Raw genomic sequence first — 19460 nt, 5'->3', positions numbered from 1 at the left:
GCGACAATGATGGGTGTTGTGACTAGCCTCTTTTTCAACTCCTTGAATGCTACCCTGCAATCATCAGAAAATAAGAAGGGGTGATCTTTTTCTAACAACTTACAGAGAGGGTTTGCAATTTCTGAGAAGTCTCTTATGAATCTCCGGTAGAAACCGGCATGCCCGAGGGAGCTCCTGATTGCCTTGACTGAAGTGGGAGGTGGCAGCTTTGCTATCACGTCAACTTTAGCACGATCTACATCGATTCCCTTGCTTGATACCCGTTGTCCCAAGACTATGCCCTTTTTATACCATGAAATGGCACTTCTCCCAATTAAGTACCAGGTTAGTCTCAATACATCTTTTCAGCACTCGGTTCAGATTTATAAGGCACTCATCGAATGCGTTTTCCACCACTGAGAAGTCATCCATGAACACCTCCATTATGTCCTCGATCATGTCAGTGAGTATAGCTATCATGCACCTTTGGAATGTGGCGGGTGCATTGCATAGGCCAAAGGGGCATCCTCCGAAAAGCATAAATGCCATATGGGCAAGTGAAGGAGGTCTTTTCTCTGTCCTCTGGTGCAATGGTGATTTGATTGTACCCTGAGTACCCATCCAGAAAACAGAAGTGAGACCTGCCAATCTGTCTAGCATCTGATCAATGAAGGGAAGTAGGAAGTGGTCTTTCCGGGTGGCCAGATTTAATTTTCTGTAGTCTATGCAAATTCTCCAGCCTGTGACGGTTCTTATAGAGATTAGCTCATTTTTATCATTTTTGACCACCATCATGCAACCCTTCTTAGGAACACATTGCACCGGGCTAACCCAGTTACTGTCAGAGATTGGGAAAATGATTCCCGTATCTAACCACTTAATCACTTCTTTCTTCACCACTTCCTTCATGTTGGGGTTCAGCCTTCTTTGGTGCTCCCTAGAAGGTGTGTGTCCCTCTTCCAGAAAAATTTTATTCATACAATATGCCAGGTTGATCCCCTTAATGTCTGTCATGGTCCACCCAATGGAAATCTTGCACTCCTTGAGTACCTGCAAAAGTTGTTGTGCCTGCATATCTAACAAACTAGATGAGATAATAACAGGTAATATGGATTTAGGTTCGAGGAACTCATACCTGAGATGGGCTGGCAGTGGCTTCAATTCCAGCTTTGGTGGTTCTTCTATGGATGGCTTGGCTGGAGGTGTTTCTCTATTTTCTAAATGCAGGGGCTCGAATTCAAGAGTTCTATCCCAAAACCCTCTACTCTCTAAAGCCAACACCCATTTTGCCAGTTCTTCCCCATTTACCTCATCTATATTTACTAGACATGCAGCAAGAGGGTCCTCACTAGTTAGCGTCTCATATCATCTTCTACGATAACATCCACGACATCAATAAGAGAACAATTGGCAAATTCACTTGGTTGCCTTATAGATTTCTGCACATTGAATGTTATCTCCTCATCGTTCAACCTCATCTTGAGCTCTCCAGTCTCACAATCAATGAGAGTTCTCCCAGTAGCCAAGAACGACCTTCCTAAAATTAGGGAAATTTCTCCATCCACCTTGTAATCTAGAATCACAAAATCTGCAGGGAACAAACATTTCCCTACCTAAATCAACACATCATCCAAGATAGCAGAGGGTCTTTTCACGGTCCTGTCAGCCAGCTGCAACAACATTGAAGTGGGTCTAGCTCTTCCAATCCCCAACCTCTTATAGATCGCCAGGGGCATAAGATTTATGCTAGCCCCCAAATCACAAAGTGCTTTGGCGAAAGCAAATGTACCAATGGTGTAGGGAATTGTGAAACTCCCTGGGTCAGACAACTTCTCAGCAATTGGTCTAGTCGCCACCGCACTACAAGTCTGAGTAAGAGTCACTGTGGCCAAGTCTTGCAAATCGAATTTTTGGGGCATCAAGTCCTTCATCATTTTTGCATAACCAGTTATCTCCTTCAAAGCATCAATCAATGGAATGTTTACTTGGATTTGTTTCAGCATCTCCAAGAATTTCTTGTATTCCTCCTCTTTTTGGTACTTGGCCAGCCTCTATGGGAATGGTGCGGGGAGGGGGGGGGAGGGGTCTCTTCTTCCCAATGATTTGGGTATTTTCTTTGTTAGCTCCCACCTCAACTTGCCAGTTCTTGAGCTGTCTCAACCTATATCTGTATGTTATGTTCTTCCTAGGCAGGTTGTACTGTCACCTCTGTCAGTTTTGTTGACTCGTCTAGCTCAATGGGCACTGGTACAAGTGTCTTAGCTTGTCTAATTTCTCGAGCCTTGTCTTGCTCCAAGTCTAAGTCTCTGCCATTACGTAGACTCACTATCATCATCTGCTTCGGGCCTTGATCTTTTGGATTCACCTGCATATCTGCGGGCAATGTCCCAAGAGGACGATTATTCAAAGACATCGAAATCTGGCCCATCTGAACTTCAATATTCTTAATAGCTGACTCATGTGCATATACTCTTTCACTCATTTTTGCGTTTGACCCAATAACCTGCTGCATCATTGCCTCGAGTCTAGCAAACCCATCTTCCTGCCTTCCACCATGCTGCTACTGAGGAGGATGATAGCCCTACTGTTGATTTTGATTATTATATCCCTGTGTCCTTTGGTAAGGCGCCATATTATTGTGAGGTCTCATACCTCCCATGTTTCCATTATTGAGCTGTGGCTGGATTGGCCTGTATGGCTGATTTTGTTGGCCCCAATTTTGACTACCCTGTCTCTAGCCTCCATAATTAGACATATAATTCATGTCCTCAGGGTAGTGATGATCACTTTCTGCATTCCACTGGTTACCAACTGGCTGACTAATGCAAGATGTGTATAAGCCCTCATTGGTAGTATCTACAGTGTGTACCTGCTATTTCTGCCCTGACTCTTCCACCTTTTTGGTGAGTATACTCATCTGTGTCATTAATGTGGCCATGTTTTCAGCAAGAGTGTTGGATGGATCTAAGGGCACTGAATGAACCACTAGACTGATAGGTGCATTCCTGGTTGTCCACTCCGAATTCAGTGCCATCTTGCCAAGAAGACTCTTGCTTTCTCTCTATGTTTTGCTTAAAAATGCTCCACCAGCTGAAGCATCAACCTTACCATTCATGCTGACACGCCCCCTTTTTCCCTATTCGCATCGAAAAATCGGGTTTATGACATTTTTAGGTATGGGACAACTCATTCCTTTTGGGAACTGGGTTTGCATTTGGAGAGTCGCCACCTAATAATTTAAAGTGTATTAGGACACCTATAGGGCTCATTTCTAAGTTTGTTTGATAACCAGAGACAGGGTAAGGGCTTGAAATTATCCTAAGGGGAAAGTGTTAGGCACCCCTCAGGATCCACTAGTGTGGTTCCCGGCCAGACAGTTTTTGTGAATTTTGTACAATTAGTAGATAGACAAATATAGGCTCAAATAGTAGGGGATTTAAGTTTGAACACATAAGAGTTTGAAAACACTTATTAAAAGGCGAATTTTGAAAAAGAGTTACAGCTCTACAAACACTTGAGAATTTAAAAGGGATGAGGGGGGTCCTAGGTTTATTTACAATATGGATCACATCAATGCGATACCCGGTATGACACTCCTCAGAAGAGGGGATACACGTGGCATTAGCGCACCGGAGATCATATCCATATCTACCCTTTTCACCCCGTTAAAGTATTAAAGCGCGGATTGGTCTCGACCTCTATTGCATGGTATCACTCGTCCCATTCCTATCAGTCCCGGAGGAATTTAGGACTATTATTCCTATAAGAGGGAGGGTTTTAGGCTGACTCTTGGGTTTCAAAGGTAAAAAGACTAAGGCGACATACAAAACACGTAGGACTGCATATTAGGGGGGAAACATATAAACAGATAAAATGCTCATATATACCTCCACAAACAATGCACATAAATAGCATGACTTAAACACAATTAGGGTTAGAATTTAAAGTACTAAGGCAGTGTTTTAATTGTTGAAGTAGACCATATTTATTACATAACTCAAATAAGAAGTCTGAATCAGGCCTGCTTGCTGGTTGTAGCAGTTGCTAATTAAACAAAGGCGAATCTATTTTTATTAAGCAATTACCTAAGACTTGCCTAAGTGTGTATTGGTGATGTCCTATAAGCATGATATCTATCACTGGGATAGTACGAGTCAAACTGATTTTAACTATACTGGTTTTAGATCCTATAGGCATGATCTCTATCTGCATGAAAATAAAGCATGCAAAACTTGAATTAAAATAGAACAGATCCTATAGGCATGTTCTCTATCCTTCTAATAGCTAAAACATGCATAATTACCCCATCCCTTTTTACTAGCCAGCCCCCAATATTTGTTATAAATTATTACAGAGAAAATACTGAACTACATCATAAAAGTGTAAAATAAGAAGTTACAACCATATGAAGCCTGATTCTGACTTCCTCTCTGAGTTATAGAATAAATTACCTCAAATGCCACTTGTTTCAAAGCCTTTCTTAGACCTGGGTGTGTCAAAGTTCCCTAAGGGTCTCAAGGCACCCCGGGCAGTGCTTACACCCAGGTTTGCATAACCAGATAGAGATGAGTGCAGTGTGGAAGGGCCAACCCTTATGTGTCTAAGTTCAGAGGGAGCTCAAGGGTCCCAAGGCAAAGCCCACACAAGAGAGGCAGAACCTAGGTTCTAAGAATATAGTAGAAGTGCAGAATACAGAGATTTATTTAAACCTGGGTTGAAAATAGTAAGTGGTAAGGGTGATTTGAAAACAATAGTAATAAAACTCAAACTACACAGAATCAGCAGTTACACAAAGGGGACAAGGTTTTGGGATTACATTGTATGAAGTATATAACCCCAGAAAGGGTCAGGTTTGGTCATGTACAACAATAGATGATGTTGGCATGCCCACAAACTAGCCAGAGAACACAAACACATAGGGGGATATGGGGGTTTGGGATTCATAAGTCAGCAAATCACATAACAAGCAACTGACAGAGTACATACATAAGGGAAAACATTAATTTAGAAGGGGAGGCAACAGATTACAGCATGCTTAGTAATGTAACTTGATTGCATAAACATAAGAAGAAGCAGGCAAGAGTGAAGGAAACTGAAACAGCTAAAGAAACATGTTGTTGTTGATGCTTGAAGATTAACTAGGACATACCAGTAGAGAAGCAAAATGCAGAAAGAAAGAAATAAGCAAGATTCCACAGTCTAGCTTTGGCTTTCAGCCAGCTAGACAAAGCAGTAGCACAAGTAGTAGTAGAGAAAAGAGAGAAAGTTTTGAGTATAAGTGTGTGTTCTTAAACTCAATTGTTCGTGTCTTTGAAAGAAGAGGGGGTACAAGGTATTTATAGCTTTTTGAAAACGAGTGACTCTTAACACAAACATGGAAACAATCACAAGTCAGAATCAATTACCACAAGTGATTCCCTTTAATTAAGGAATCACTGTTCAACGGGTAGTAGCAGGTTTAATTAAGAAAGGAAATTAATTTGGGGACAAATTGATTATTGCCATATAAGGGGGCAGTAAAAGTATGAAGTAAATAACCAAGTCTAAGTACAAAATAGGCTTATTTTGGGAAAGGATTCAGCAAGGTAAAATATCACAGTAAAGGAAAGGAATCAATTAATTTTAAACAGATGAGTAAAAATTAGGGCTCGTAAGAAAACCTTTTACAATTAGTCGGAAGATTGAGGAAATCAAGATCAATCAAGAAAGAAACATGATTCTACACTTCACCATATAAATAGCAAGGGATGAACAAGCATGTCTTTTTTTGTCCTTTTGTCTTCTTGAGCCGAGGGTCTTTCGGAAACAACCTCTCTACTCGTTCGGGGTAGGGGTAAGGTCTACGTATACACTACCCTTCCCAGACCCCACTAGTGGGATTTCACTGGGTTGTTGTTGTTGTTGTTGTTGTTATAAGCGAGTGAAATTAGGGTTCCTAAAAGAAAAGCTTTTTGCAATCAGTCACAAGAACAAGATCAATCAAGGAAGAAACATGATTCTGCACTTCAGTATATAAATAGAGTGAACAGAAGCATCTGACATGCGAGGCCAAACACATTGGCAAAAGAGATAACTTAAACATAAAGCAGTGGCAGAAATAAGCTAGGATTTAGTAGTAAGGAAAATATTTGAAGCACAGTAGTCAAGTAGGTCAAGTAGTCACATAGAATCAACAGTGAAGAAGATCATAATAACAGGTAAAGAGGGTTAGAAAAAGGTAAAGGTCTCAGAGTAATAATAGGTGAGAAAACCCCTTTTAAGAAATTAAGGCTTCGACAGTAGTCAAGTTTAAGAGATGGTACGACCTCAAAATCAAACAAGTCAGACAAGGAAAAGAGAGTCAGAAACAAAGAACAAGTACACATTTAGGCAAACAATTTCAGAACTTGGATAAGACTAAGAGGAACTAGGGTTTTTTTAACATGTTGAAATAGATAGAAGAACAACAGGAGAAAATCGTTTCAAACATAGTAAAATCACAAATAACACTAAAATCAGAGAAGAGATCTTTTTTTTTTAAAAAAAGCTTAAAGGAAAACCCTAATCGTTGAAAAGTGAAGAGTCGCTTTGAAAGAAAATCAGAGAATCTTTGAGAAAAAACACTTAAGAAGTTCATAGTAAGCACATATCTAAGGTAGATCTGAAGAAAAATGAAAGATCTTAAAGATTAGGGTTTCGGAAAACCCAGAAAAGGTGAGAAAGACCTTGAAAGTTACCGATCTAACCAGAAAAGTCAAGGATCTGCCTCGAGGTTTGGCCATGAAACCACAGAAATAAACACCCAGGAGCCATAGGAGGCCAATACACATCTCCAATGGCCATGAGAGGCCATGGATTAGGCAGGGGTTGAGGTAGATTGAGGTGGAGTTAGATGGCGGCGGTTAGGGTTCATGTGAGGTTTCATAGAGGATAGAGAGAAGAGGGATTCAAGGGCGGCATTTGGTGAAGAATGAGGTAGGGTAAGAGGTCGTTTAAGGTTAAAAATAGAAAGGGCGAATATTGGCCGTTGATATGAATGATCAACAGCCTGGATTAAAGAGGGTAGGTAGGGGAATCCGGGTTGGGTCATCTAATTGGGTTAGGGGTCTGGTTTTAAAAGGAATTGGGCCGGGAAATTGGGTTTAATTTGGGGTCAAATTTAGGCTAAAATTGAAATGTAATTGGGCTATTATTTAAATAGTCAATTTCCCCTCTTTAAAATTATAAAAATAGTAAATTAATTTCTGGAAATAAATTTAAAGCATTAAAATGATTTATAACATATAATTAACAATTTAAAAAATACTAGACTTAACTTTATGAATATAAAATACAATTGAATCTTAAAAGGGCTAATATTATAATTATATGCAATTTAGCTAAACAAATACTAAATAAATTTGGAAAAAAATATGCAAAAATTAATTTAGCTATATTTTATCATAAATATAAAAGTCCAATAAATGAATTACCAAAATAATAATTTTGGAAATAATTATTGGGGTTTTATAGATAAAAAAGAAAATAAATTGGTTTAAAAACCTTTAAAAATTATGAAAAAATAATAAAACACTTTTATATATATGTATGTATGTATGTATGTATGTATGTATGTATGTATGTATATGCCTTTTGAAGGTATTTTGCATATTGAAAATATAAAGGGAAAAATTGGGTATCAACACACGCCATCTGCCAAACCCATGTAAAATCGTTGTCCCAACATCTGATCTGGAATACCGTGGTGCGGACATATAACCAACATCCCTTTGAATCGTTCCCATGTTTCTAGCAGTGTCTCTATTGGTTTCTATTTGAAACTCAAAATTTCATCAATTTGTTGAGCAGTCTTGTTGGGTGGATGAAACCTGTTCACAAATTGCTTGACTAACTCCTCCCAAGTCGTTATGGAATTAATGGGGAGTGAGTTTAGCCAGGCCTATGCAGCTCCTGTCACTGAGAATGGAAACAACAACAACTTTATTGCTTCCTGAGCTACGTTGGGTTGTCTTTGAGTTTTGCGGTTTGACAGGAAATTCTTCAAGTGTTGTTGAGGATCTTCGATTTGTGACCCCAAAAATAGTCCCTTGTTTTGCAACAAGTGCAACATGTTGTTCGTGATTTGAAACGATTCAGCCTGTATCTGCGGGACTAAAATCGTTGTGGCCAATTTCTCTGTTGTGGGTTGTGCCCAGTCATATAAAGCAACCTCTGGCACAAGAGGTGTCATTGGTGCTACCGGCGCAGTTGGGTCTACTACGTGATCCCCCATATCTGGTTCGAATTGTTCAGTTGTTTGTTGTTGTTTGATTTTCCGGTTGGCCCAATTTAAGGCCTTGAAAACTTTCTCAGGATCTAATAATGCTTCAAATACTTCACCAATTCTCGATAAGTTTCTAGGCATGCACCTATACAACTAAGTCAACGAACGTTAAAATTTCAATATATAGATTGGATATAGAGAAAACTGACCACACTAAGAATTTTTGTACTTCTTTCAATTGTAATTGATAACACCGTTAATTCCCCAGCAATGACGCCAAAATTTGATCATGCCCAACTATGCCTTATAAAAAGGACACGCAGACGTTACAAATATAATCTGAGTATTTAGCCCAGAGTCGAACCCACAGGGAATTAATCTATCAATTACTCTTGTTAGACTCACTAAATTCTACGGAATCAACTTCCCAAACGTTTTTAATAACAATTGACGATATTTCTACTAACTATAACTGATTGCAATTAAGTAACTAAAAACTAACTATGATTAAGTTGTAAACAATTAAGAGAAGGATCCAAGGTTGTGATTTCCCTTATTAATGGAATCCCTTCATGTTATGTTTCATACAGATTTGCCCAATCATCTCTATCGATCATGAGCACTCTTATTTCCATAAATCTCTCCCGAGTAATTACGATAATTTACTAAACGCACTTTCCCGAGTTACGCTAGCTAGCCTTGATTTCAGCTCACTTTAGATCACACCCAAGGCTTCGTTATCCCTAATCCCGCCTTTAAACCCTTGGTTATTGATCCCTCATATACTTTGGGAGTGGTGATGTTCAACAATTACCTAAATATGCACTCTCTCCCGAGTAATACATACTAAATAGGCACAACTAATTGAGTATCCTATCAATTAACTACAACAAGAACGTAGTTGAACAAATAGAGATTAAACTGGGCAAACTATATTAATATAACAAGAAGTTCATCCTCAATAGGTTCCATAAAAACCCTAGACTAAGGAATTAGATACTCATAGCAAAGCAAGATAAAACTACAAAAGTATTCATAATGTGCAATTGAAATAACAAAGAGAATATTGAAAAACTCTAATGGTTGATTGCTCTTCTCACACTTGTTCTTGCCTCCAAATCAGTCTAAAAACAAGCTTAACCTTTGCTTGGGCGAGTTTTTGAGTTTATAAGGGATCAGGATAAGTTTCCCCCGATTTACACTTTAGTCCCATAATTTTTTGGGCAGTTACACAGTCGACCGCGACCGCGGTGAAACACAAACATTCTGCCTCACTTTCTTTGCCTACCGTGGTCCAGCCGCGGTCACGGTGGAATCCAGCCCAGTCCTCCTTCGCCTCTTCCTTGCTTATTTTTGCTCGGGGTCTTCTTGATTGGCCTTTTATCCACCTTCTTGACTCAAAAACACTCCATAGTCTCTTCTTAATTTGAATTAGTCCCTGCAACGCAAAAGACCACCAATTAGAGTATTTGTTATCATTTAGCCTTTAAAACAACAATAAAGCATGGTACATAGTATAAATATCGTCTATATAGCCTATTATCACTCACCTTAGTTGGCATTGGAAATAAGGACATCACATAGGAAGACAGTGCATCTAAGACACTATCACAAGAGTCACTCTGCCTCCAAGTGACAAATATTGGCTCTTCCATCTTGAAAGTCTTTTTTCAGTCCTTTCAATCACCTCTTGCCAGATTTCTTGTGACTTGTTTTTGGAGCCCAAAGGAAGACCTAGATATTTGGTAGGTAGGTTCTCTATTCCATATTCCAGGATATTAGCCAAACTGTATGTTAGGAACTTCATTTACCCGATATAGCTTACTCTATCCCCAGTTAACATGTAGGCCTGCCACAACTTCAAGGGTTGTCAATATTAGTCTGAGATGCAGCATCTCCTCTAGTTGAGTACCTATGAAAATGATAGAGTCATCTGCATATAGTAGATATGAAATCTCTAGGCTGCAATTTCGTCTGTTAGACACCTTGAACCCCTTGATCTAGCCATTTGACTTTGCAGTGTTTATCATCTGATTCAGCCCTTCCATTACCATCAAGAACAAAAGGGGAGATAATGGATCCCCTTGCCTTAACCCCCTTTCTGAGGAGAAAAAACCTTGGGGTGAACCATTAATCAAGATAGAGAATTTTACAGTGCTAAGACAGAAACAGATCGAGTTAATCCATTTAGATCCAAAGCCCATATCAAACATTAATCTCAGAAGGAACTTCCAATTGACATGATTGCCCTCTCTATATCCAGCTTGCATAGAACACCTGGAACTTTGCTTTTGAGCCTTGATTCTACCACCTCATTACCAATAAGAGAAGCATCCATGATTTGCCTTCCTTTTATGAAGGCCATTTGATGACCTCCAATGCGCTTGTTAATTACATACTTCAACCGCTCAGTTAAGACTTTGGCTATAATCTTGTAAACACTTCCAATCAAGCTAACTTGCCTAAAATCTTTAAGTTCTCTAGCTTCATTCTTCTTTGGGATGAGAGCCACATATGATGCATTAAAACACTTCTCAAAGTATTCATTAGAGTGAAAATTCTTCATGGTCAACATGACATCTTCCTTGACTGTTGGCCAACACTTCTGGAAAAATCCCATGGTGAAGCCATCAAGTCCTGGTGCTTTGTCTGAAGCACATGGCTTGAGGCATTCCACCACTTCATGTTCTTCAAATTCTCACGTTTAAACATGGGAATAGATGAACTCATGATAAAGAACGCTTGCACCTAAATGAGTCATATGCAGCACAAATTTGAACTAATTGAGCCAATAGACTTTGCATACTCTTAAGAAAATGACAATATTTGTCGTTCTTAAGTATTTATTCTTCACCTATTCGGCCTCTCTCTACCTTACCCCGTTGGCCATCTCTAGTAGCTACACCTAATAACAACTAGAAAAGGATCTTGAATTCCTTATTATCCTCGATTAGAGGTGGCTAAATGGTTAAAAGAAAATAATTATCCATCTATAATATCCATTAAAAAATAGGTTGGATAATGAACTTTTTAAAAACGGGTCGAATATGGATAAGAACCATGTTATTCACTTAGAAAATAGTTAATTAAATGGATAACCAATAGATAACTAATGTGTTTAACTTTTACATTTATAAAGCCTCAAATTGTGAGTTCCTCAATTTTGGGAGACTAGGAATTCTCCCAAAGTAATCATATTCAAGAAGCCATGGATAATACAGATATCCATATTATCCGTCAGATAACCCGTTTTTTATCCGTCTCAAATACGGATTAGGTCGGATAATTTATCCGTTTTTTGAATTACCTGATTTTTGACCCGTTCATATCCGACCCAACCCGCCTGTTTGCCACCCCTACCCTCAATTTTGCAATTTAGTCTAAAAGTAGAACTCTAATTCACACTTGGTGCCAAAGGAGAAAGAAATTCTGTCTTAGTTATTGACAAAATGACCCAAATAAGGTTGACTATTGTTAATTTGGCAACCAGAAACTTTTAGCTTTTGTTAACTTCACTGAAATCAAAACAAAACGAAGTATGTATACTATTGACAGGAAAAAAACGTGACCAAGTATATTCTAATTATTATTCCAAGATTAGATCAGAAAGGATTTGGAGAAAGGAAAAAAAAAAAAAAAAAAAAAAAACTAAAAATAGAAACACAAAAACCTCACATTGTAGAACTTTATTACTGACTTTTGTATTCATTTTCATTTGCTTCTTTTCAGCATCTCTCATCAACATATTATTCTATTTCTCTCTTCAATCTTCTTCTGGGTACTCTTGATTTCTTTCCAAAATTTATCAGGTTTGATCCGTCCCCATAAAATCTTTTACTCTTTTGCTCTATAGGTCTTTGAATGATCCATCACTGTTTCCATTTTCTGTTTTTATTTTCGAATTCTATGGGTTGACTTTTTTCATAGGTCAAATTGATCTTTTTTTGGGTGCTCTTTGATATTAATTTATATGGGTGTCTTTGTTGATTTTATTGATGCTAATATTTATCTGTTTAAAGCAATTTCCCGTATAAATTTTTGGTCTTTGAGCACACCCTTTTGACTTTTGATTTTCTTGGGTTGCTCTATGAATTGTTGAAATGGTGGAAATAGGGTAAAGAAGTAAAATTAGTACTCCTTATATTATATTAAAGTCTTCATTAATCTGATATTTAAGTAGAGGCGAGAGGAGATAGGAGGAAGCCAAAAAATTGAAAGATAGAGAGTGTATAAAATGGGTCTTAGGTCCAAATCTTATCGGAGGCAAAAAGCCACTAGGTGATTTCTTCCTATCAGCCTAAGTCTTAGGTGGGCATAGTTACCCCATACCTATGCTGGTGAGAGGTCGCAGGTTTTATTTTCGTTCTAATTTTTAGTATATGTCTCATAAACTTCAATGATTGAAGTGAAGCAACAGTGAGTAAGATGGCCCTTTCCATTTATGTCTTCGCGAAGGTAGAAATTTGCATTTTATAGTGATAAACAATTAATGAGGTATGGTTTCAATCTATTTGGACCAGGGAACATCCCCAAGTCAATTTATAGGGGAGTTGGCTATTAGGGGTTTTAGGGAAAATAGGTCAGCTTGACTGTGCGCCTTATAATCAAGTAATGCTGATGTACTCAGGAGGAGGTCATTACTACTTGAATTTGTTGAACTGCACAATGCGATTCCATTATGCTATCTGTCCATGCATCTCATTTGCTGAATATGTTGGAAATAATAAATAGGGATGGGAAGATTTTTCTTGGTACATCAACTTCAAGCTCGACGATGGAAGAGAGATCAAGTTTTTGCCTAATTGGTGGGCAAGATCTATTTCCATTAACTGATGCCTAAATTTTTGTTGTGGAGTTCAAGAAGTTGATGGATAGTGCTCAGATCTAAAGTCCATACTGGATCACAATTATTCTAATCTGGAAGAACTTAAAGAGCTTTGTGCCTTGCTTTTCCCATTCTCTAAACACCACTAACATGTGATTCATTCTTGTTTGAATCTTATTATGAGCAATTGATCTCGCATGTTACAACCCTTTCTGTTGCAAGTATTCTTTTGGGTAGCTACTCTGCCAAAATGGTCATACTTAAACGAGGGAAGAGGTTGGCCAACTGAAACTACTTGAATAGTTAAATTTCTAAAAGGATAAAAGTAAAAGAAGTTCACTTAAAACTTTATTTTTCAGCATGAGGTACTATGGAATTTGTTACATTCCTAAGCTTGGGACATGTCTCTAGGAATCATAGTGGTCCAGGAGGGCATTATGTTTGCCAAGTCTTTCCCTGAAGTATTAGGATGCAGGACCCTCATAGTACTGTATGAACTTTTTGGAAGGGGAAGAATAGCTCTACCCATTTTTGATGGATATATGCAGTATAGAGTCAAAAGCAGTTTGTTATGCTTCTCTGGTTTATATATGGAAGAACGAAGACAGCAAATCTCAATAGTTCTTGAGTTCAATAGTGATCGTTTAATCTCTTTATATACAAATTCTTTTTAATTACTTGGATTTTCTTATAAAAGAATCAATGCTTCTATCTTCTTACGGAAGCTTTTCCATACCATTACTTTGTTGATTGTTATTGCAAAGATAAATTGATGATGAGTATATTTATGGCTTATGAGGTGAAAGGGACAATGTATTAAGGAGATGGCATTTTGGTCTAGAAAATTCATATAAGGATCTCTTTACCTCTACTCAATTATATTTTCAATGCTCTTTTTGAGATAAGTTGCAATTGGTGATCAATCAATTGTCTTCCTTTGGAGTTTTAATAGCTTTCACTTGATTAGCTTTTCTTCTCCCTTTTTGTCTTTCTTTTTCAAGTTTTTTTTTTTGGCTTAACGGTTCTGATATATGCTTGTTCTTCTATCTAGCTGTTGACCCTGACTTAATTCAGGCCTGTTTTTAAGTGAAAATTTTTGGGTACTCATTCTCTACCGTTGCTTTTGTTCGCATAATTTCACAGTTCCTTTTTTTTTTTTGGGGCTCAATTTTCTTTAATCCTGACCAGACGAAGGGAGATGCTCCATGCTGACGGGAACTTGGTTTTTAGTCTCTCCAATCACTGAAACTTCACGCTGAAAGTGGCTATGATAAAGTTCTCTATGGAGGAGGTGGAATTGTATACCAACTGGGATAATGTGATTTGTCCCATTTGCTTGGACTTCCCTCACAACGGTGTTCTCCTCCAGTGCTCATCTTATGAGAAGGGCTGCAGGCCCTTTTTGTGTGACACAGATCATTTGCACTCCAACTGTCTAGAACGCTTCAAACAAGCACATCGGATGATAGCTGGGTCACAATTACTTTCAGCATCCAATGACAGAGAAGATATGACAAAATCGGAAGCCAAGAATTGGCCTGCCTGCCCCTTGTGTAGGGGAGAAGTTACTGGATGGGTTGTTGTTGAGAAGGCTCGCATACATCTCGATGTCAAGGAACGCTGTTGTGAAGAGGATAAATGTCGATTTACGGGCACCTATTTGGAACTTCAGAAACATGCTAAACTTGACCACCCTCATGCATGTCCCTCAAAAATAGATCCTGCTCGACAGGTTGATTGGGAAAATTTTCAGCAGTCCTCTGAAATAATAGACGTCTTGAGTACTATTCATGCAGAAGTTCCCCGAGGGGTTGTTTTAGGTGATTATGTGATTGAATATGGAAATGATAATTCTGAAGATGACTTTGAGGACTTCCCTTCAGCGGAAGGCAACTGGTGGACATCATGTATCTTGTATCAGGTATTTAATAACTTTAGGACGTCTAGAAACAGAAGAAGATCTAGAGTAAGTAATACAAGAAGAGGAAACCGCCATTTGGGTTATGATGCTTCAAACTCTGACGAGAGTTCTGTGACATCTGTAGAATATGTAGATTATGGGGTTGACGAGACTGATGATGAGCTTGTAAGTGCTGCTGGCCTCTCAAGGAGAAGAGCTGATAGTCGCAGGTCAGCAAGTTCTATACAGATTATTGGCCTTTATTTACATTATGCACTACCCTTGTTTTAAGCTCATGTTGATTTGAAATGCTTTTGCCACTCTAAAACGTGAGAATCCATTTTTGTGAATCTCAGCTATTTCGATATTCCTCAAGCTGCTATCTTTGTTTCCTATAAGATTGAGCAAAATATGGAATTCCTGTTTTAATTAAGAAATATCCAAACATCTAGTTTACATGCCATAGGGTGAGCATGTGAGAAATGCAGTGGGGTGATAATAAAAAGCTGCTGTGTGTATAATTTCTAACAGATAAAAGGCAAAGTCTGGTGGCATCTCACATCAGACTTTTTCCCCTGGTGTAGAGTCTATGTGGCCCCACAAATTTCCTTTTAAGCTTCCAGCCTTTTCTCATTTGGTCCGCTATGATTTGTGGAAACCTTGCTCCCTTTATTCTCCTATTAGACAACGCCTCGAATCGAGCTTTTATTGCAACATGCTCTAGGTTGATGTGTCCTTTATGTAGTCGTGGCCTTCACCAGATCGATTGTTTGCTTCTAGTGAAGTGAGAATCAAACGAACTGCACTCCACATCATATGTTTTCTGAGCAGATTACTCACACATTTTTGATGCATTAGATATTCTTTCTCCTTTTTAATAATTCTTATTAACTTTTCTGAGTCTTTCAGTTGATTGCTAATTAGATTGTCTCATTTGCACGCTTACAAATACATATTGACTGATTGAAACTTCTCGTTCTGTGCGTATGAACTCCACTATAGTTGCATTTAAACTCCTATCTTTGGAACTGTTGGCTTACTTTTTCTCATACTGTTGCTAAAGTACGTTGCATTGGCATTCACTCAGCCCCATGTCTAATTACAATGACCAACCAACGGTATGCATTATACCTGTATATATCAAAGATTCCCATGCTTGGACATCATCACTTATTCTATTATTTCGTTAACAAACTTGGACCCTTCTTGATACCGTGGAAGTTCTTTGTCCTTAATTTTGGTGTTCTGACATTCAGAAGTTTGAGCTTCTCAAATATTTTGAGTGTCGATCATTGGCATCTACAATCAAAGTAGCTTCATTTGATTGCAGGCAATTGCAGCTTCTTTAGGAGAATTTGATTGTTCGTCTATGGCCTGAATCTTTGTCCCTTACCTTTACTTTTTTGCTAATGCTAATCTCCTTGTGGGAACTATAGAGAATTGATATGGGAAGAAAATGGAGGGTTAAATGTGACTTCAAGTTTTATATTTGTTTTCACCAAGCATTTTGGTTGCCAAAAAAGCAAGACAGTGAAAATTGATTCTATCATTAGTATGTAGCAAAAAAAAGAAATCCGTGTTTCCTAGATGGTGAGATAATGTCATTCTGTTTTTCATCTTTCTGACTAATACGGAGGAGACACAGTTAACCACAGAAATGGAACTGAATTAGGGTCATCAATAGGCTGATTCAATTTAAGCAATTGCTATTGCTGAAGCATAGAAATGACACATATGAAGGAGATTGCTTTTTCCAATTTGCTTAGTTTCTTTGTCATTATTCAGTCAGATTCACCACTTATTCCTTCATCCTTTTTTGGTACAGTTCTCGAAGGCGTCGTTCCCGCTTCTATGACAATTAGGTAACTACTACTGTAATTGAACTCCAGTGCTCCTCGCTGATTCATATAGTCTGTTTGATGTGGATTATTTTCGTTAATTAGTACCTTATATTAGAACTAGGTGCAGGAACAACAGTTGAAATGGCTTGCACCTGGAAAAAGGTCAGGAGGCTGTTGGATTTCCCCCTTCTCCCTCCTCCCAGCCCAACCCCAGTAGACTGAGCCAATTTAATGGCTCGCCCTGACTACCATGATCCAATCCATGATTCCCATTGCTCCAGTAACTAGATCGCTCCATTTCTTACGGGTGATTTTTTCACGTTGTAGGGTTAATAAGGATCCATTGGAAAGACTGAAGTGTCTATTCATTTGCTCGAAAGCTAGCATCATCCAAAGAAGGAAGTGTTCCCAAGTATTCCTGGTGGAGTAGTGGCTATGGAGTGAAGAGGGAAAGGATAAAACTTGTTCATGTAGTTGTGGTGCAAACGATTGTAAGCTTGATGCTTGCTCATGATAAACTGAAGGCTTCATACATAGTCTTTTGGACAATTTAACTTACTGTGTTAGTGACCATTTGAATCAGTTTATCATCATCTTTTGCAGACTGCCAATTGCTTTAGATCCTTCTTCAGTTTCTAAAAAGGGTAAATAGTAACCTCCAATAATTATTTGTTTTTTTAATCCAATAATGATTTGTTGATTGTATCAATTTTTGCATTTCTCATTGGTGATGGATATTGATAAATTAGTTCAATGAATGATTTTGGAACTTTTGCAATGATGCAGCTTGCAAATGTTAATACTAAGTTCACTTTTCAGTTATTAAAGGAGGATGACATTCTCAAGACATTTTTCATCTAGTTAACAGTATATTTCACAAGTATAACATCATTGCTTTTGTACGCTTGAGTTACCAATCAAATTAACGAGTAACAACCCCCCCCCCCTCCCCAAAACAAAACTCTCGCATTGAACCAATTTGCCTACAACCAAAAGAGGTGATCTGGATAATCAGAGAATAATTGAGAACTCACTTCTAAAGTTTGCTTTGAGGATCAAACAATAGTCCTTTCAATTTTAGGTTGAGTGATGAGTTGACATGTTAATGTGGACTAAAATTTCCGTATCTCCCAATCCATCAAAATCCACTTATAGTTATCAATGATTATACATATATTATACATTCGGCTTAATTTTTCTTTAATAAAAAAAATCTGTACCTAGTATAGTGACTGCGGCTTTTATTAATCTCTCTTGTCACACCCTTCCCAAAAGAAGAAAGACATCACTGACTCGCCAATCAACTATTTTGCGAGAAGAGGCCATCGTATTCTCCTGGTTTAATGGACATTGAATTCGTTGAAGATTCTATGCTCCTCCCTCCCATCAATTTTTTCCAACGCACACCAAAAGAGCACGCCATGTGCAGTGTTACTTATGGTATATATTTTCTCGGCGTAATACATATGGAGACACCTAAAGTTGGCACAATCTTTCACTTAGACACTTAAATTAGGCATCTTTTTAATTAGACACGTTTCTTAGGCAATTTTTATACCAATTAGACACAAAACTATCACATGACAAAGAAAGTGTTTCTCAGTCTCCTTGAGCGCGTGAATGAAATAAACATGGTATTTTTCAATTAATTAAATATTAAAGATGCATTTGACCACAAAAACCCCTATTTTCACTAAATCTCCCCACCCACCCACCCACCCAAAAAACAAACTGTGTTCCATCATCTTCTCCATTTTTCCACCATATCAGCTCCTCCACTATCTTAAACCTTCGTACTCCGTAATAATACTCCAATAAGTCATCTTCTCCTCATAAATTACCTAGCAGCAACCATTTTTTATTTATCATCACCAACCCCCAATTCCAAAAATCCCACCAAAACTTCTCCTCCAACCACCATAATATTTCATTGCCATAACACCAAAAAGTAAATAAAGCTGCAGGAAAAAAATCATCAAGCAGAACTATCAATCTCAAACAAAGACAACTAAAAAGTGGTGAACAAATGAGACCAATATCCTAATAAATAGAATAAAATTACTTGGCCATTGTTATGTAATTTTGATATTTTTGCGGAAATTCTTGGCTTCATTAAGGAGTTTGATAAATGGGTTTTATGAACTTTAGGCTTTGGAGTTTGGATCTGTTTGACGCCGCTTGCCAGACGAGATCAGACAACAACAAAAATTGGACAATGAAGAGGAAGCAGGGGTGATGTCGGCGACGGGATTGGAGACATCGGCGGGTGGGGGAACGTTGGAGGTTGGGGACGAAGGGGGTATTTGTATTTTAGTGAAAATAACACTATATAGCTGAGGTGGATAGTGAGGTGGACAAAAAATGATGTGGCACGATTTATAATGGTTACTTTTGCCACGTAAACGGAGATTGCAGAACATGCGCTTGGTTAATTAATAAGCCAGCAAAAAACGTGTCTAATTGGTATGAGAATTGCCTAAGAAACGTGTCTAATTGGAAAGAGACCTAGTTTAAGTGTCTAAGTGAAAGATTGTGCCAACTTTAGGTGTCTCCGTATGTATTACGCCTATTTTCTCCCAACCCAATTAGGCTCTCTAACGAATCCCAAAAGAAACCAGGAAAATATTGGTGGTCATAAAATGACATGGGGAGACCAAACATGGATTCTTATAA

General features: G+C 38.2%; 1 protein-coding gene across 4 annotated transcripts; it reads left to right on the top strand.

Moving 5' to 3' along the window:
* The first annotated feature begins 11872 nt into the window (after window positions 1–11872).
* Window positions 11873–17490, top strand: LOC107776109 (uncharacterized). 4 transcript variants are annotated; one of them, XM_075240771.1, is made up of 5 exons: window positions 11934–12030; window positions 14098–14146; window positions 14235–15176; window positions 16772–16808; window positions 17115–17490. In XM_075240771.1, exons 3-4 carry the CDS (start codon window positions 14314–14316, stop codon window positions 16806–16808), a joined length of 900 nt encoding a protein of 299 aa, XP_075096872.1. In that variant the 5' UTR covers window positions 11934–12030; window positions 14098–14146; window positions 14235–14313; the 3' UTR covers window positions 17115–17490. The 4 variants fall into 4 exon arrangements, with proteins under 4 accessions (XP_016451421.1, XP_016451419.1, XP_075096871.1 ...); XM_016595935.2 differs by lacking the exon at window positions 14098–14146 and having other exon boundaries at window positions 11873–12030; XM_075240770.1 differs by lacking the exon at window positions 16772–16808 and having other exon boundaries at window positions 11933–12030.
* The last annotated feature ends 1970 nt before the right edge of the window (window positions 17491–19460 follow it).

This window comes from Nicotiana tabacum, chromosome 20 (genome assembly GCF_000715075.1).
Source record: "Nicotiana tabacum cultivar K326 chromosome 20, ASM71507v2, whole genome shotgun sequence".
Taxonomy (NCBI): Eukaryota; Viridiplantae; Streptophyta; class Magnoliopsida; order Solanales; family Solanaceae; genus Nicotiana; species Nicotiana tabacum.
The sequence above is the reverse complement of the archived record's forward strand: the minus strand, read 5'-3'. Positions and strand labels throughout refer to the sequence as shown.

Bases quoted from the DNA above. Each gene is read 5' to 3' on its own strand.
- LOC107776109 (XM_016595933.2), top strand. From the start codon at position 14,314: ATGATAAAGTTCTCTATGGAGGAGGTGGAATTGTATACCAACTGGGAT. The intron at 15,177-17,114 runs GTCAGCAAGTTC...TTCACGTTGTAG, and splicing joins AGAAGAGCTGATAGTCGCAG to GGTTAATAAGGATCCATTGG.